This window comes from Heterodontus francisci, chromosome 11 (genome assembly GCF_036365525.1).
Source record: "Heterodontus francisci isolate sHetFra1 chromosome 11, sHetFra1.hap1, whole genome shotgun sequence".
Taxonomy (NCBI): Eukaryota; Metazoa; Chordata; class Chondrichthyes; order Heterodontiformes; family Heterodontidae; genus Heterodontus; species Heterodontus francisci.
The window spans coordinates 32,395,355-32,414,737 of NC_090381.1; the positions used below are offsets into that span (position 1 = coordinate 32,395,355).

Sequence of the window (19,383 nt, forward strand, 5' to 3'; positions counted from 1 at the left end):
CGTTTTGTGCCAGTCTGCCATGAGGGACCTTGTCAAAGGCTTTACTGAAGTCCAGAGATAACATCCACTGCCCTTCCTTCATCAATCATCTTCGTCACTTCCTCAAAAAACTCAATCAAATTAGTGAGACATGACCTTCCCTTCACAAAACCATGCTGCCTCTCACTAATAAGTCTGTTTGTTTCCAAATGGGAGTAAAGTCTGTCCCGAAGAATCCTCTCTAATAATTTCCCTCCCACTGACGTAAGGCTCACTGGCCTATAATTTCCTGGATTATCCTTGCTACCCTTCTTAAACAAAGTAACAACATTGGCTATTCTCCAGTCCTCTGGGACCTCATCTGGAGCCAATGAGGATGCAAAGATTTCTGTCAAGGCCCCAGCAATTTCTTCCCTTGCCTCCCTCAGTATTCTGGGGTAGATCCCATCAGGCCCTGGGGACTTATCTACCTTAATGCTTTGCAAGACACCCAACACCTCCTCCTTTTTGATAATGAGATGACTGAGACTATCTTCACTCCCTTCCCTAGGCTCATCATCCACCAAGTCCTTCTCTTTGGTGAATACTGATGCAAAGTACTCATTTAGTACCTCACCCATTTCCTCTGGCTCCACACATAGATTCCCTCCTCTGTCCTTGAGTGGGCCAACCCTTTCCCTAGTTACCCTCTTGCTCTTTATATACGTATAAAAAGCCTTGGGATTTTCCTTATTCCTGTTTGCCAATGACTTTTCATGACCCCTTTTAGCCCTCCTGACTCCTTGCTTAAGTTCCTTCCTACTGTCTTTATATTCCTCAAGGGATTCGTCTATTCCTTGCCTTCCAGCCTTTATGAATGCTTCCTTTTTCTTTTCGACTAGACTCACAATATCCCGCGTTATCCAAGGTTCCCGAAACTTGCCAAATTTATCCTTCTTCCTCACAGGAACATGCCGGTCCTGGATTCTAATCAACTGACGTTTGAAAGACTCCCACATGTCAGATGTTGATTTACCCTAAAACAGCCGCCCCCAATCTAAATTCTTCAGTTCCTGCCTAATATTGTTATAACTAGCCTTCCCCCAATTTAGCACCTTCACCCGAGGACTACTCTTATCCTTATCCACAAGTAATACCTTAAAACTTATGGAATTAAGGTCACTGTTCCCAAGATGCTCCCCTACTGAAACTTCGACCACCTGGCCGGCCTCATTCCCCAATACCAGGTCCAGTATGACCCCATCCGTAGTTGGACTATCTACATATTGTTTCAAGAAGCCCTCCTGGATGCTCCTTACAAATTCTGCCCCATCCAAGCCCCTCGCACTAAGTGAATCCCAGTCAATATAGGGGAAGTTAAAATCACCCACCACTACAACCCTGTTACCTTTACATATTTCCAAAATCTGTCTACATATGTGCTCCTTTACATCCCGCTGGCTGTTGTGAGGCCTGTAGAAAACCCCCAACATTGTGACTGCACCCTTCCTATTCCTGAGCTCCACTCATATTGCCTCACTGCATGACCCCTCTGAGGTGTCCTCCCGCAGTACAGCTGTGATATTCTCCTTAACCAGCAATGCAACTCCCCCACCCCTTTTACATCCCCCTCTATCCCGCCTGAAGCTTCTAAATCCTGGAACATTAAGCTGCCAATCCTGTCCTTCCCTCAACCAAGTCTCTGTAATAGTAACAACATCATAGTTCCAAGTACTAATCCAAGCTCTAAGTTCATCTGCCTTACCTGTTATACTTCTCGCATTGAAACAAATGCACTTCAGACCAACAGTCCCTCTGTGCTCTGCAACATCTCCCTGCCTGCTCTTCCTCTTAGTCTTACTGGCCTTATTTATGAGTTCTCCCTCATTTATTTCACTTGCTGTCCTACTGCTCTGGTTCCCACCCCCTGCCACACTAGTTTAAACCCTCCCAAGTGACGCTAGCAAACCTTGCAGCCAGGATATTTGTGCCCCTACAGTTTAGATGCAACCCGTCCTTCTTGTACAGGTCCCATCTGTCCCTGAAGAGATCCCAATGGTCCAGATATCTGAAACCCTCCCTTCTACACCAGCTGTTCAGCCACGTGTTCAGCTGCACTATCTTATTATTTCTAGCCTCGCTGGCACGTCGCACAGGGAGTAATCCCGAGATTACAACCCTAGAGGTCCTGCACCCCTTTTCTAGTTGTACCCTTTATCTTATCTTTTCGGTCTATGTTCTTCCTACTAAAATGAATCACTTCATATTTCTTCACATTGAACTTCATCTGCCACTTGTCCGCCCATTCCATCAACTTGTCTATGTCCTTTTGAAGTTCTACACTATCCTCCTCATAGTTCACAATGTTTCCAAGTTTCATATCATCCTCAAATTTTGAAATTGTGCCTTGTACACCAAGGCCTAGGTCATTAATATATATCAAGAAGAGCAAAGGTTCCAAAACTGACCCCTGGGAACTCCACTACAAACCTTCCTCCAGCCCAAAAAATATCTATCAATCACTATTCTTGGTTTCCTGTCACTCAGCCAATTTTGTATCCATGTTGCTACCATCCCTTTTGTTCCATGAGCTATACCTTTGCTCACAGGTTTGTTGTGACGGCATTGTATCAAATGCCTTCAGGAAGTCCATGTACACCACATCAACAGCATTGCCCTCATCAACCCTCTCTGTTACCTCCTCAAAAAACTCCAGCAAGTTAGTTAAACATGATTTTCCCTTGACAAATCCTTGCTGGCTTTCCTTAATTAACTCGCATTTGTCCATGTGCCTATTAATTTTGTTCCAAATTATTGGTTCCCCACCACCAAAGTTAAACTGACTGCCTGTGGTTGCTGGGCTTGTCTCCACACGCTTTTTTGAAGAAGGGTGTAACATTTGCAATTCTCCAGTCTTCTGACATCACCCCTGAGTCTAAGGAAGACTGGAAAACTATGGCCAGTGCCTCCACAATTTCCACTCTCACTTCCCGCAGCATCCTTGGATGCATCTCATTGGTCCTTGTGCTTTATCAACTTTAAGTATAGATAGCCTATCTAATACCTCTTCCTTATCAATTTAAAATCCTTCTAGTGTATTAATTTCCTCCTCTCACCGTGGCTTAGGTAGCATCTTCTTTAGTAAATATAGATGCAAAGTAGTCAGTTAGCAACTCAACAGTTCCCCTGTATCCAAGTGTAAATCCCCTTATTGTTCTCTAATCGACCCACTCCTCCTTTTACCACCTGTTTACTATTTATACACCTATAGAAGACTTTAAGATTCCCTTTTATGTTAGCTGCCAGTCTCTTTTTATACTTCCTCTTTGCTTCTCTTATCTGCCACTTCACTTCCCCTCTGAACCCTCTATATTCAGCCTGGTTGTTCATTGTATTATCTATCTGACATCTGTCATAAGTGCACTTTTTCTTCATCATCTTAATCTCTATCTCTTTTGTCATCCAGGAAGCTCTAGATTTTTTTGCCTTATCTTTCCCCTTTCAGGGAATATACCTTGACTGTGCCCGAACTATCTCTTCTTTGAAGGTAGCCCATTATTAGGCTACCACTTTTCCTACCAACCTTTGATTCCAATTTACTCAGTCCAGATCAATTCTTACCCATTGAAGTTGGCTTTCCCCTGGTTAATTATTCTTACTCTAGATTGTTATTTGTCCCTTTCCATAGCCAACCTAAATCTTATGATACATTGATCACTGTCCCCTAAATGTTCTCCCATTGATATTTGATCCACTTGCCCACCTCATTCCTAAGAACCAGGTCCAGCAGAGCCTCCTCTCTCGTTGGATTGGAAACATACTGCTGTAGACAATTTTCCTGAACACGTTCTAGGAACTCTTGCCCCTATCTGCCCTCTACACGACGACTATCCCAATCTATATTGGACAGCACAGGTCCGAGCAATGCTTTCGTTGTCCAGAAATGAAAAAAAGGATGAGGCAGAAAGATAAGCCCTGTAATAGTATTCTTTAAAGGACGAGGCACCCCAATAGAAGGTAAGCAAAATTTTTGGAACTTCTTCCACTGGAAGGTGCCTGGAAGTACTCTGGAGTGTTTCTGGAGGTGTTGAGGTAAGTTCTTGGATTGTCCAGAGAGTGCTCCTGCATTTTCACAGGGATGGCAGAGGAGTAGGTGACCTGTCCACACAAAGGCTGCAACAGGTATGGGGACAGCAGTAGCAGTCCCTCTGGGTCTGCAGCATGAAAGGGAGATGGAGCAGAGGCTACAGAGAGAGCAAACTCCGTGTGATGCAGTATTTCAACTTGGAGCCAGACTCCTCCATGCTCTTGACAGGTTGCTGTCTAGCAGGCAAGCCAATACATCCAGCATCTCAGTACGCATGCCCATCAGCACTGTCCTGTATGCTGCCCCATTGAGGTCCTCATCTGAGTCCTCTGTAGCAGAACTCATCTGCAACCTTGCCCTCTGGTGAGCTGGCAAACAAAACATCCATTACCCCTGACCTGGCTGCAGCTCACTCAAGCCCAGATGTCTCAACATGTGCTGATCCCAACTTTATACCAGCATCTAAGGTAGGTGCAGTGCCAGTATGAGAACTAATGGCTGCAAGTGTGATATCAAGTGATCGGGCCTCTTCATCAGTGTTGTGCAGTTGCTCTCTCTCCTCCTGGACTTGCTGCAGCTGGGCAGGTGGCAGGTCTTGAGTGTCTGAAAGCAGAAAATCAGAAGAGGAAGTTTGGGGTGAGGGAAGCGGGTGGGGTTTAATGCAAGAGGTCCTCCTTGGTCACGTCATCAGCAGCTTGTTCATCATGCCAGGTAGCAGGATGAGGTGTGCTGGGAGTTGAGAAGGGGCATAAGGCAGGAAGATGCCATCATCCTCACTGTTCTCAGTGATTTCAGATGTTACGATCCCCTCACAGCTGGCACCATGATGCTGAGAGCCAACTCCTCCATAGGACTCAGAAGATCCAGGTGTCCTGTCCTCCTCCAGTTCTGCTGTGCTACCTTCTATTGTGTAGCAGCTTGTCCTGCAAGAGAGAGGGAAGAATGTCAGTGATTGTGTCAAGCTGTGCTTGGGTGATGGGCCTGCCAAAGCTGAATAGCTGGAGGTATCTGAAGGCAGCGAGAGGTGGGTGTGAGGCTGGCAGCATTGGTAGGTATGTGAGGGTGAGGTGGAAAATCTGGATGATCGGCATGAGGGTTGCTGTTTGAGTAATGGGGGTGTGCTGCATTGAGCAGTGTGAGAGGTTGGTAGAGCAGTGGGTAGGAGATGTCATGTGAAATTACATTCACTGATGTTGACCACCTGCATGAGGTCATTGGCCTTCTTGTGGCACTGCTGCCAGGTCCTTGGGTCCAGACTCCAGACATTGATCTTTCTGGCCACCTGCTCCCACTCCCTTCTCAGGGTGGTCCTTGAGGTTCTCCTGGCCCCCCGCAGGACCACGGCGTCTGTCCTGTTGCCCACCCTCACTACTAATGTCTCTAGCCACATCCTTCACTCTGGATCCTTCAAGGCACCCTGATGTTTATTTTTCAATATTTTCCATTTTAGCAAACTTTTTTTCCATTTTGCCTTTAAGAGGCATCCTGCCTTTAAGAAAAAGCAGACTGCCTGTATCGTGTGATTGGGAAACAATGTTGCCAGCTCCACCTGCTGTGTGTAGACCACGCTGGCAGCATTGCAAAGAGGAGACCTGCGCTGGAGGCCCAGGCTCCTGCATTGAAATCATTCAGATGAGGCAGGTAGACCAATTTTGTATCTTACCCACCTCGAACTGAACGGGCGCAGGTGCACTGTGAATCATGGCCCACGTCCAGAAATTGGGACAGATGAATATCTAGCCCACCAGTTTGAAATAAAAACAGAAAATTCCAGAAATTACTCAGCAGGTCAGGCAGCATCTGTGGAGAAAGAAACATAGTTAAGGTTTCTGGTTGCTGACCTTTCAACTGAGCTGCTGAAAATTTCCGGCATTTTCTGTTTTTTTTATTTTCAGATTTCCAGCATCCGCAGTATTTTGCTATTGTAAGCCTGTTTGAAAGTCTGGTTTTAGCATGAAATGTTAGGCCTAATTGCTGATCAGCATAATTTGAACTTGCTTGGAGGAGTTGAAACAGAGCTGTCACAGAACTGTTAAAGCACAGAAGGAGGCCATTGGGCCCGTCGTGTCTGTGCTGGCTCTCTGAAAGAGCAATTTACCTAGTGCCTTCTCCCTGTAGCCCTGCACATTCTTTCTTTTCAGATAGCAATCCTATTCCTTTTTGAATGCTTTGATTGAACCTTCCTGCATCACACTCTCAGGAAGTGCATTCCAGATCCTAACCACTCGCTGCGTGAATAAGTTTTCCCTCATGACGCTATTGCTTCTTTTGCCAATTACCTTAAATCTGTGCCCTCTAATTCTTGATCCTTCCACCAAAGGGAACAGTTTTTCCTTATGTACTCTGTCCAGACCCCTCATGATTTTGAACACCAATATAGCTGCAGGTTTAGCTCTCAAGTGCTGATTAGGCCCAATTTACATAGAGCAGTATATGTGGACTCCTTGCACCCACTTCCACTGAAGGTGTGGGATGCTCTGACTGGTACACAGTGGCATATTTCAGGATGACAGCGTCCGAGTGAGACTGTGCACAGGTTCTCGTATGTGGCACTGGAGATCCTGGTGGGAGGCTCTGAGAAGGAGGGAGATCTTGTATGCACAGAGGGGAAGGATTCCACATCGCTCTGCTGTCCCCTTCTCCTGCAGCAGCTGGTGATGCTCTGCCTGGCTTCGTGTCCTCCTCCCCTTCCTCCTACAGACCAAGGGGGACCCCCTAGCAATATGCCAATGACCAAACACTCCCTTTCTCCTGGTGACTACTATAAGGTCATAGAGTCATAGAGTTATACCGCACAGAAACAGGCCCTTTGGCCCATTGTGTCTATGCCGGCCATCCAGCACCCAACTATTCTAATCCCATATTCCTGCACTTGGCCCATAGCCTTGTATGCTATGGCATTTCAAGTGCTTATCTAAATACTTCTTAAATGTTGTGAGGGTTCCTGCCTCCACCACCTCTTCAGGCAGTGCATTCCAAGTGTCCAATAAGGTGGAGCAGCACAGCACTTACTCCATTTCCACGAAGTGATCAGAGAATTTCCACGTTAGGGTGCACTCCATGTCTGATTATGCACTGTTATTTGAGTAAGCTACTGAAGGGTAGTTGTGGAACCCATACCCCAGCATGAGTCAACAATTTTGATTTGAGGATGGGGGTAGAGGAGAAAGTTGTGACAGGCGGGGAAGGGGTTAGACATGGCAGACAGGGAAGTGTGAATGCACTGTGACCTGGGTGAAGATTAATGCCCACAATTACACACGCAGAATATTCATAATCTCGGCCATGGCATATTGGAGAATGGAAGAAAAAAAAATCTAGAACATGCATCCACCCTCCTATCGCCACTATTTGTCCATGGTCTGTTACCACCATTGGCACCACCCATCTCTTCCATCAAGCACTGTGGCTGTTGGCTGTCTGACACGTTCGGCCTCTGCCAGGTCCGCTGTTAATAAGTTACGTAAAAAATTTCAACATGTAACAGCGAACAACAGGAAATCAAACTCTGAGCGATAAAAGGGAACCATTTCTATATTTGGTTTTGGAAAGGAGTTTCTGATTGTGATACTTGTAGGTATGCTGCAGTTTGAGTGTGTTGTTACAGTAAATTAATGTTCTCAATCTTTAACCACCTTATTAACAAAATAGCTGAGTGATTTTGAAGCTTTTGTTATTACTCAATGACGTGCAGCTACAGCACATTTAGAACTATACTGATTTATTACTCAAAGGGAAGTGGTTCAGAACTGCACGCAAAGAGTTTCCTATAAGATATTCGCTAAACCATCACCTCATCCCAGACAGATGTCCTGTGCAATGCAGTTCCTGTTTTAAATACTTCTAATACTTACTGCCTGAGGTTAAATCTGGGAGTAAACAGCCCTGTCCTCACAGACTCCAGTAAAGCAGGGCATAAACAGCTCACTCATCACAAACTCCAATAAACCAGCGCATAAACAGCTCTCCATGAATAGTTTGGTCTTTATTTAAGGATAATATGAATTATTTCTGCAGAAATCTGCCAAAACAATGCCATCCTGAATTTTAGTCATTTCAGGTATTCTAAATCAGCGTGGTCAACAGTGGTCAAAGCATGTTTCCTATTGTAGATTTCATGAAATGTACAAGTGGGTATGTAAATTATCGCAAGGAGATGACTTCCGGAGGAGAAAGGAGCACAGAAACCATGTCCTACCTTTTTACAAATAATTGTAACATCTGTCGGGGCTGAGTTTTGTTGCCAGACAGCATGCATGGACAGGGAAGACAGGTAGTAATCAGGTCTTCACAATATATCTATCTCGAAAAGCCATATTTTTTCACCCTTGATGCCTGAACATTGTACCTTGCAGAACTACCTCAATGTCCACTAAAATAGTAAGCACATCAGAGATATTGAAAAATGATTCTGAACGTTGATATCGAGTCCTGGGTCACATTAATATTGTCAGATCATTCCGCATTCTGATGACCTGCAAGTTTGGATCATTATTTGATCTCTCGCGTTGAAAAGATGAAATTAAGATAATATTTGATGTTGCACTCCGATTCACTCCACGTGATATCAAGAAACGACTGAAGGCACTGGATACTGCAAAGGCTATGGGCCCTGACAAAATTCCGGCAATAGTACTGAAGACCTGTGCTCCAGAACCTTCCGCGCCCCTAGCCAAGCTGTTCCAGTACAGCTACAACACTGGCATCTACCCAGCAATGTGGAAAATTGCCCAGGTATGTCCTGTACACAAAAAGCAGGACAAGTCCAACCCGGTCAATTACTCCCCCATCAGTCTACTCTCAATCATCAGTAAAGCGATGGAAGGTGTCATCAACAGTGCCATCAAGCAGCACTTGCTTAGCAATAACCTCCTCAGTGACGCGCAGTTTGGATTCCACCAGGGCCACTCAGCCACTGACCTCATTACAGCCTTGATTCAAACATGGACAAAAGAGCTGAACTCAAGAGGTGAGGTGAGAGTGACTGCCCTTGATATCAAGGCAGCATTTGACTGAGTATGGTATCACGGAGCCCTAGAAAAACTGAAGTCAATGGGAATCAGGGGGAAAACTCCCTTGCTGGTTGGAGTCATATCTAACAGAAAGGAAGATGGTTGTGGTTGTTGGAGGTCAATCATCTGAGCTCCAGGACATCACTGCAGGAGTTCGTCAGGGTAGTGTCCTAGGCCCAACCATCTTCAGTTGCTTCATCAATAACCTTCCTTCAATCATAAGGTCAGAAGTGGGAATGTTCGCTGATGATTGCACAATGTCCAGCACCATTCGTGACTCCTCAGACACTGAAGCAGTCCGTGTAGAAATGCAACAAATCATGGACAGTATCCAGGCTTGGGCTGATAAGTGGCAAGTAACATCTGTGCCACACAAGTGCCAGGTAATGACCATCTCCAACAAGAGAGAACCTTAACCATCTCTCCTTGACATTCGATGGCATTACCATCACTAAATCTCCCACTATCAACATCCTAGAGGCTACCATTGACCAGAAACTGAACTGGAGTAGCCATATAAATACCGTGGCTACAAGAGCAGGTCAGAGGCTAGGAATCCTGAGGCGAGTAACTCACCTCCTGACTCCACAAAGCCTGTCCACCATCTACAAGGCACAAGTCAGGAGTGTGATGGAATACTCTCCACTTGCCTGGATGGGTGCAGCTCCAACAACACTCAAGAAGCTCGACACCATCCAGGACAAAGCAGCCCACTTGATTGGCACCCCATTCACAAACATTCACTCCCTCCACCACCGGCGCACAGTGGCAGCAGTGTGTACCATCTACAAGATGCACTGCAGCAATGCACCAAGGCTCCTTAGACAGCACCTTCCAAACCTGCGACCTCTACCAAGTCACACATCATCCTGACTTGGAACTATATCGCTGTTCCTTCACTGTCGCTGGGTCAAAATCCTGGAACTCCCTTCCTAACAGCACTGTGGGTGTATCTACCTCACATGGATTGTAGCGGTTCAAGAAGGCAGCTCACCACCATCTTCTCAAGAGCAATTAGGGATGGGCAATAAATGCTGGCATAGCCAGTGACGCCCACATCCTATGTATGAATTTTTTAAAAAGCTCACTATCCTGTTAGTTTGTGGACTTTGATTTGGCAGAGGGCATAGAGAAATGTAATCTGCTGAGTTTATCTTAAGCGTGGCTGTAATGTGGTACGGTGCACAGTATCTTCCGATCTGAGCAAGTAACTCTGATTTTGCAATGTGGAAAATAGACTTTAGCCATTTATGATCAGTAATGATTGAAAACTGAGTTCAACACCATTAAATGGAAATGCTGGCTACTTCATAGAGGAGAGAATGTCTTTCTGTTTGTGAGTAGGCTTAGTGATAGCACTCTTGCTTCAATAGCTGTGGGTTCGAGTCTCGGTCTAGGATGTGGGAACAAAAATTAAGGCTGACCTTCCAGTATTGTAGTAAGTGGGTGCTGCCTTTTGGATGAAATGTTAAATCGAGGCCCTGTCTACCCCCTCAATGGGATGTAAAAGATCCCATGGTACTATTTTGCAGTGGAGTTATCCCCAGTGTCCTTGTAAATATTTATCCCTCAATCAACATCACAAAAAAAAGGTTATCTGGTCATTATTGCTGTTTGTGGGAGCTTGCTGTGTGCAAATTGGCTGCCATGTTTCCTACATTACAACAGTAACTACACTTCAAAGTACTTCATTGGTTGTGAAGTGCTTTGGAATGCCCTGTGCTCATGAAAGGCCAAATAAATGCAAGTCTTTTTTTTAAATACTCTGCTTGCATGCAGTATTACTCAGGTTATATGTTGAGGTGCAAAATTTTGGCAAATGTAACAGCAAAGACAAGAAGGTTGGCATCTACTGCCACTTCCATTGTTTTCCATAGATCACAGTAAACCTCAGTTGCTCTCTTAACAAACCTTCAGTGTTATTATTGAGGACAGGCAGCAATAGTCATTAATCAAAGATGGTAGTAGGGACACAGAGCTCGGTATCATCAATATACATATGACAGCTTACTCGCTGCTTACTTGTAATGTCACAGACAGAACATGTGATTAAGGAATAGGAAATGGGCAAGGAGGTGACCACATGGCACTGGAGGATAAGCCACGACAGCAGATGTGCTGGCCATGTTGGAATTGGCCAGAAGGAGTCAAGGAAGTAGGAACGGGCCATGCAAGTGAAGTGTTGCAGTAGTAAAACACGGAGAAGAAGCTTTGGGGGAAGACAGTGCCTTCAACTGTGTCAGAGTCAGCAGAGAGATATCAAGGAAGATGAGGAGCAATAATGCATTTGCTCAAAATGTTGTTGGTAACACTGCCCGGAGTGCTCTCAATACAATGATTGGGACAGAAATTAGACCAATGGGATCTAAACATGGAGAGGTGGGAAAACGTACATGGAGTTGAGTTTCTTTAGAAAGCGGAGGTTCGAATGGGACACTGGATAAAGTGGATGAAGTAGTTGAGGTTAGACTTTTCAGTGCGGAGAGATAATGGCAGGAATGGGAGGAACAAGACCTCATGTGATGGAACAGTTATGATGCCAACAAGAATGGGGTTAGGGAGGGTAGTTGAGTGTTCTGGAGCTGAGCCGAGAGGGAGTGGACAGCCTACATCTAGTCTTCATTCTGCATTACTAATTAATATTTCTCATCTATAATGTGATGGTAGGTAGTTATGTTACTGGACTAGTAATCCTGAGAACTGGACTAATGATATGGTATAATATGGAATAAAAGGATTGTCTCAGTGACCATGAAACTACTGGGACATAGATAGGCTAGAAGAATGGGCAGACAGGTGGCAGATGGAATTTAATACAGAAGAGCATAAGGTGATGTATTTTGGCAAAAGGGGTAGGGTAAGGCAATATAGACTTAATCGTGCAGTTCTAAAGAATGTGCAGGAACAGAGAGACCTGGGGTGCAGACAAATAGATCTTTGAAGGTGGCAGGAGATGTTGAAAGAGTGTTTAGCAGAGCATTTAGAATCTTGGGCTTCATAATAAATAGAGGCCGAAAGTACAAAATATAAATAGAGTACAAAAGCAGGGAAGTTATGCTGAACCTTAATAAAACTCTGGTTAGGCCCCAACTGGAGTATTTTGTCCAGTCTGGTCACCACACTTTAGAAAGGATGTGAGGGTCCTTGAGAGGGTGCAGAGGAGATTTACCAGAATGGTTCCAGGGATGGGTGATTTTAGATACAAAGTCAGGTTGGAAAAGCCGGGGTCGTTCTCCCTGGAGCTAAGGAGATTGAGGGAGATTTGATAGAGGTGTACAAGATTATGACATGCTTAGATAAGTTAAACAAGGAAAAACTGTTCCCATTAACTAATGGTACAAGGACTAGGGGACACATATTGAAGATTTGGGCAAGAGATGCAGGGGAATGTGAGGAAACAATTTTACATAGAGGGTGGTAATGCCCTGGAACTTGTTGCCCACTAGGGTGGTGGAAGCGGAGACAATCATTGTTTTCAAAAGGAAATTGGACCTTTGAAGATGGCAGGATAAGTTGATAAGGTTGATTTTTAAAAAGCATATATGAACCTTGGCTTTATAAATAGATTGCTGAATTACTAGAAATGAAAGTTATAGTTGGGATGTTATGGCTAGGGAGTTATGAATACAGTTTTGGATAAAGTAATTTTTTTTCTTCATTCACGGGATGTGAGCCTCACTGCAAGGCCAGCATTTATTGCACATCCCTAATTGCCCTGAGAAGTTGGTGGTGAGCCGTATTCCTGAACTACTGCAGTTCATGTGGTGCAGGTACACCAACAGTGCTATTAGGAAGGAAGATCCAGGTTTTTGACCCAGTGCCAGTGAAGGAAAGGCAATATATTTCCAGGATGTTGTGGGGCTTGGTGGTGTCCCCACACGCCTGCTGCCCTTGTACTTCTAGGCGGTATAGGTTGTGGGTTTGGAAGGTTCTATTGAAGGAGGCTTAGTGAATTGCTGCACTGCATCTTGTAGATGGGGCACATTGCTGCCACTGTGCACTGGTGATGGAGGCAGTGAATGTTTAAGGTGATGGATCTGGTGACAAATCAAGTAGACTGCTTTGTCCTGGATAGTGTCGAGATTCTTGAGTGTTGTTGGAGCTGCACTCATCCAGGCAAATGGAGAGTATTCCATCACACTCCTGATTTGTGCCTTGTAGGTTGTCAAAAGGCATTGAGGAATCAGGAGGTGAGTAAATCACCACAGAATACCCCAGCCTCTGGCCTACACCTGTATTCACAGTATTTTCATGGCTGGTCCAGTTAAGTTTCTGGTCAACAGTAGCCCTCAGGACGTTGATGGTGGATGATTCAGCAATGATAATTCTGTTTCTCGTAAAAAGAGGGTGGTTACATTCTCTTGTTCAAAATGGTCATTGTCCGGAACTTGTGTGGCACAAATGTTAATTGTCACTTATCAGCCCAAGCCTGAATGTTGTCTAGGTCTTCCTACATGTGGGCACAGACTGCTTCAGTATCTGAGGAGTTGAAATTGGAACTGAACACTGTGCAATCATCAGCGAACATCCCCACGGAGATGGTTAGACTGAGGACACTACCCTGAGGAACACCTGCAGTGATGTTCTGGGGCTGAGATGATTAGCCTGCAACAACCATCACCATCTTCCTTTTTGCTAGGTATGTCTCCAGCCAGTTTACCTCCAATTCCCATTGACTTCCTATTTACTAAGGTTCCTTGATGCCACACTTGGTCAAATGATGCCTTGATGTTAAGACTGTCACTCTCAGTTCACCTCTGGAATTCAGCTCTTTTGTCCATCTTTGGACCAAGACAGTATTGAGGGCTGGAGCTGAGTGCCTCTGGCAGAGTACAAACTGAGCATTGGTAAGCAGTTTATTGGAGAGTAAGTGCCACTTGGTAGCACTGTCGATGACACCTTCCATCACTTTGCTGATGATTGAGAGTAGGCTGATGGGGCAATAATTGGTTGGATTGCATTTCTCCAGCTTTTTGTAGACAGGACATACCTAGTCAATTTTCTACTTTTTCGAGAAGATGCCAGTGTTGTCGCTGGTTCTGGAACAGCTTGGATAAAGGTGTGACTAGTTCTGGAGCACGAGTCTTCAGCACTACAATCTTAATGTTGTCAGGGCCCATAGCCTTTGCTGTATCCAGTACCTTCAGCTATTTCTTGATACCGCAGCTGAAGATTGGCATCTGTGATGCTGGGGACCTCAGGAGAAGGCCAAGGTGAATCATCCATATGAGACCATGAGAAATGGGGGCAGGAGTAAGCCATACGGCCCCTCGAGTCAGCTTCACCATTCAATAAGATCATGATTGATATTCGCCCTCAACTCCAATTTCCTGCTCAATCCGCATATCCTTTAGAGTTCAAAAATCTCCCTTGAGTGTACTCTGTGACAGAGCACTCGCAGTCCTCTGGGGTAGAGAATTCCAAAGAATCACAACCCTCTGAGTGAAAAAATTTCTTCTCATCTCATTCTGTAATGAACGACCCCTTATTCTGAGGCTATGAACCTTAGTTCTGGAACGGGGAAGATAGTAACAGACTTCGGGAAGACATAGACTGGTGAAATGAGCAGGCACATGGCAGATGAGATTTAATGCAGAGAAGTATGAAGTGATGCATTTTGGAAGGAAAAATGAGGAGCAACAATATTTTTTTTTATTCATTCATGGGCTGTGGGCGTCACTGGCTATGCCAGCATTTATTGCCCATCCCTAATTGCCCTTGAGAAGGTGGTGGTGAGCTGCCTTCTTGAACCGCTGCAGTCCATGTGAGGTAGGTAAACCCACAGTGCTGTTAGCAAAGGAGTTCCAGGATTTTGACCCAGCGACAATGAAGGAATGGCGATATAGTTCCAAGTCAGGATGGTGTGTGACTTGGATGGGAACTTGCAGGTGGTGATGTTCCCATGCATCTGCTGCTCTTGTCCTTCAAGTTGGTAGAGGTCGCGGGTTTGGCAGGTGCTGTCTAAGGAGCCTTGGTGCGTTGCTGCAGTGCATCTTGTAGATGGTACACACTGCTGCCACTGTGCATCGGTGGTGGAGGGAGTGAATGTTTGTGAATGGGGTGCCAGTCAAGCGGGCTGCTTTGTCCTGGATGGTGTCGAACTTCTTGAGTGTTGTGCACAAATTGGCTGCCATGTTTCCTTACAACATTACAACAACGACTACACTATAAAAGTACTTCATTGGCTGTAAAGCGTTCTGGTGGTCATGAAAGGCACTATGTAAATGCACGTTCTTTTAACCACTGTGCGAAATGGAATAGATTCAGAACATATGTAACAGCTCATAACTGGGCATCCATGAGACAATGTGGGCCAACAGAAGCAGTACAATTGCATTCCTTCATAATTTGTGACCTCACAGACCAGCATATCCCTCACTCTATCATTACCATTAAGCCAGGGAACCAACCAGATTCAATGAGGTGTATAGAAGAGCATGCCGGGGCAGCATCAGGCACACCTAAAATTGAGTGCCAAACTGGTGAAGCTACAACAAAGGAATGCATACACACTAAAACAGCAGAAGCAGCATGTTACAGACAAAGCTACGTGATCCCACAACCAACAGATCACATCAAAGCTTTGCAGGTCTGCCACATTTAGTGCTGTTAAATTAAACAGTAAACGGGAGGAGGAGGCTCCATGAATATCCCCATCCTCAATGATGGCAAAGACCAGCATGTGAGTACAAAAGACAAGGCTGAAATGTTTGCAACCATCTTCAATCAGAAGTCCTGAATGGATTGATTCCTGGGATGAGAGGATTATTCTACTAGGAGAGATTGAGTAGACTGGCCCTATACCCTCTGGAGTTTAGAAGACTGGGAGGTGAACTCATTGAAACATATATAATTCTGAGAGGCAGTTTCCCCTGTCTAGAGAATCTTTGGCGGGACAGAACCTTACTGACCAGGGGCTGTTACTATCTTCCCCGTTCTTTGCTACATTTCCAAGTCTTGTGCCAACTGCAAGCTTTAAAAATGATGCACTGTATACCCAAGTATACCCAAGATACACTATATACACTAATATATGCAAAATGAGCACGGGTCCTAAAACTGACCCTCGGGGGATACCACCATATACTTCCCTCCAGTTTGAGAAGTAACCGTTTACTACTACTCTCTGTTTTGTCTCTTTTGTATTTTGTATCCATGCTGCCACTGTCCCTTTAATCCTATGGCCTTCAATTTTTCTAACAAGTCTATTGTGTGGCACTTTATCAAATGCCTTTTGAAAGCCCACATACACAACATCAACAATACCAACTTCATTAACCCTCTCCCTTATTTCTTTGAAGAACTCAACCGCGTTAGTTGGACACCGTTTGCCTTCAACAAATCCATGTGGACTTTCATTTATTAAGCCATATTTTTCAATGTAACAATTAATTTTGTCCCTCATTATTCTCTCTAGAAGTTTCCCTACCACTGATATTAGGCTGATGGAGTTTATTTCTCTTTTTGAATAGGGATGTAACATTTGTAACCCTTCAGTTGTCTGGCACCACTCCAAAATCTCAGGAGAATTGTAAGATTGTAGCCGGAGCCTCTGCTGTTCCCATTTTTACTTCCTCCAGCAAACTAGCATCCTATCCAAACTGGGTGACTTTTCTATTTTTAAGTACCTCCCCATTAACTATTTGTATCCTATCCAATTTCTCTACCTGCTCTTTACTGTGACATTGCCAGTATCCTCTTCTTTTGTGAACACAGATGCAAAGCTCTCATTTTGTGCCTTAGCCATGCCCACAGCTTCTATGAGATGATTCCCTTTTTTGGTTCCTATCAGTCCCGTCCTTCCTTTGACTAGGCTTTTACTATTTATATGCTTATATAATATACTTTAGTGTTCATTTTTATGTTACCCTTTAATCATTTCACATGGATTTTCTCTATGCCCTTCTTATTTCCTTTAACAGCTCTCCTCTGCACTTTCTGTATTCTACTTGATTCCCTAAAGTTTTATGAACGTGACATGTATTATAAGCCTCCTTTCTCTGTTTAATTTTAATCTAAGTTTTGTTAGTCACAAAAGGAAGTCTAGCTTTGGGTGCCCTTCCCTTTCCCCTTGTGGGAATGTGTCTACTCTGTATCCAAACTATCTCATCCTTGAAGGCCTTCCATTGCTCATTGATTGTTTTACCTGCCAATCTTTGATTCAAATCTACCTGGGTCACATCCCTTTTCAACTCACTGTAATTAACCCTCTTCCAGTTTAGTATCTTCACCTTTGATTCTTCCTTGTCCTTTTCCATAACTACTCTCAACCTAATGATATTGTGATCACTGTTTCCCAAATGCTTTCCCTTTGGAACATACTCCATTTGCCACTCTTCATTTCCTGGAACTTGATCCAGTGATGCTTCCTTCCTCATTGGGCTGGAAACAGACTGATCGAGAAAGTTCTCCTGTACACATTTCAGGAATTCCTCTGCCTTCTTCCCCCTATTCACTGTGTTTTGCCTCCAGTCTATATTAGGATAATTAAGTCCCCCATTATCCCTACTCTATTGTTTGTACATCTTTCTGAAATTTTCTAGCATATATAATTCAAATTGCTTGTTTATTTGCTAAACTATTGAAAAAAATCGCGAATACTCCTGTTTCAATTTTTTCTTCCTCTAAATAACCAGAAAAGCAATACTTTTTGGTTTCAACTACCACAGCCCCTGCCCCCAGCGCTCTATCATACCTCTGAAGAAGTTCCTCCTGTGTAGACCTCCTGCATGGGTTGCTTGAGCGAATTCTCCTTATAATATTCCATACCTTCGCTATCAATCTGCTTTACTCATGTTTGCTGTTCTCTTTCTGGGCTCAATCTGAACAGCAACTGGGCTGAAGCTGGGTTTATTTAGTGTGGTGTTCTGTATTCCTTCTGTTCAGTGCCAGTCACAGATTGCTGCTGGTTTCACTGTGTAGCGGGGCATGATATTCTCAGAATGCTCTTTCATTTACAAAAGCTGTTATGACTCTAACACCCACATGAAGACAACTTGGTAACCACTAAGTTTTTCTCTGTCACGCTAGGAATATTTACAAACCCAGTAGATCCTGAGCTGGCTAGGAGAGTAAAAAAAGTGCAGAGCTGGGGCTAGAGCAGGCAGAAGGTTAAGCATGAGCTCAGAAACAGTCCAAAATGGATGGGAAGTGCCATGCCAGGCAGAAGACAGAATGGCAGATATCATGGCAAGAAAAGGAGTATAAATCAGAAATCATCTAAATAGGAATGCAGCCGGGGACTTGCAGGTGTGCTGGTAGGTGCATTTTGCTGAATGATAATGAGGCTTTTCTGGCAAAAAGACTCTGGAGAGAGAGGCAATGGGCATAGGATGTGGTTAAAATTTCTAGTGTTACCAAAACATTTTAGATGACATACCGATATTTATACAAGGGTGGCCGAGGTGTAGTCATTCACTTTCCAGCAAGTCTACCATTGACTAATATACGTAAGTACACCCATGTATTTAAATATAACTTTAAAGGTGTGGAATTATGTACTTGTACGTGTTTTAGAAGTTAGCTTGACACACTAACGGTTTCGAGTGGCAAATTTATCTGATCCCCATTTTTAGTGAGGTGTAAAGATTTGACTACTGGGAGAAAATATATGCACAATGCTTATAAAATATATTTGACAAAACATAACACACACAAGTGGCAGCCTCGCTGTTAAAATTTGCAGATAGAGACATTTTCAAAAAGTACTAAACAGAAATAGATTTAACTCGATCACAAATGCAGTAAAACTGCCGAATTCAACAACCTGAAATTTACAGGGGAAGCCAGGTTGGAGAGATGGTCGGGCTGCAGAAGTGGTCAGATTTTGGTCAGATGAAAAGAAAATTATTCTTGAAATTACATATTTAAATTGATTATTTCAACTATATAATGTACAGCCATGTACATTACCCAATTTTCAGTATAAAATCATACAAAAAGTAGAATTAAAAAACACTTGCAGCCAATAAGGTTTAGGTCATAAAATCTATCATTGTTCACTGATGTGGGTTTTTTCATCTTGATTGTCCTCCTGAATCCTGTACTCAAAACTAAGATAACTCTCCATCCACAAGAGTTAGCTCTGTTGTTGGGGCATTGAATTTCAAGCTCATTTGAACTACAGTTTGGCTGATGTTAAATTCTTTTGCCTAATGATCTCCGACTTTTGCCAGTTCTCTAAGCTGCCACTTTCACTCTGCCCAGGAGGATCGCTCAGGAGGCATTTTGTTCTTGTTGCTGTACAGAATGAAATAAATTCTTAATTTATTACTTATCACGGAGGACACAAGTGATAACTTGATAACCGCAGAAAACTGAGCATCT

At 44.0% G+C, this 19,383-nt stretch overlaps 1 protein-coding gene across 6 annotated transcripts in view; it reads left to right on the top strand.

The window, feature by feature from the left end:
* LOC137375180 (G-protein coupled receptor 55) overlaps positions 1-19,383 on the top strand; it is a 104,070-nt gene that overhangs the window by 9,330 nt on the left and 75,357 nt on the right. For 2 of the 6 annotated variants that reach the window (XR_010975942.1, XM_068041945.1), the window contains exon 1: positions 18,173-18,314. The exons of 1 other annotated variant lie outside the window; for it this stretch is intronic. Coding sequence is in view for 1 of the 5 variants with exons in the window: in XM_068041943.1 (XP_067898044.1) it covers positions 18,287-18,306 (20 nt within the window). In the remaining 4 variants the exon portion in view is untranslated. Of the gene's footprint in view, positions 1-18,172; positions 18,315-18,348; positions 18,507-19,383 lie in introns of those variants that run through there. 3 more of the 6 variants (XM_068041943.1, XM_068041944.1, XR_010975943.1) reach the window with 3 other exon arrangements.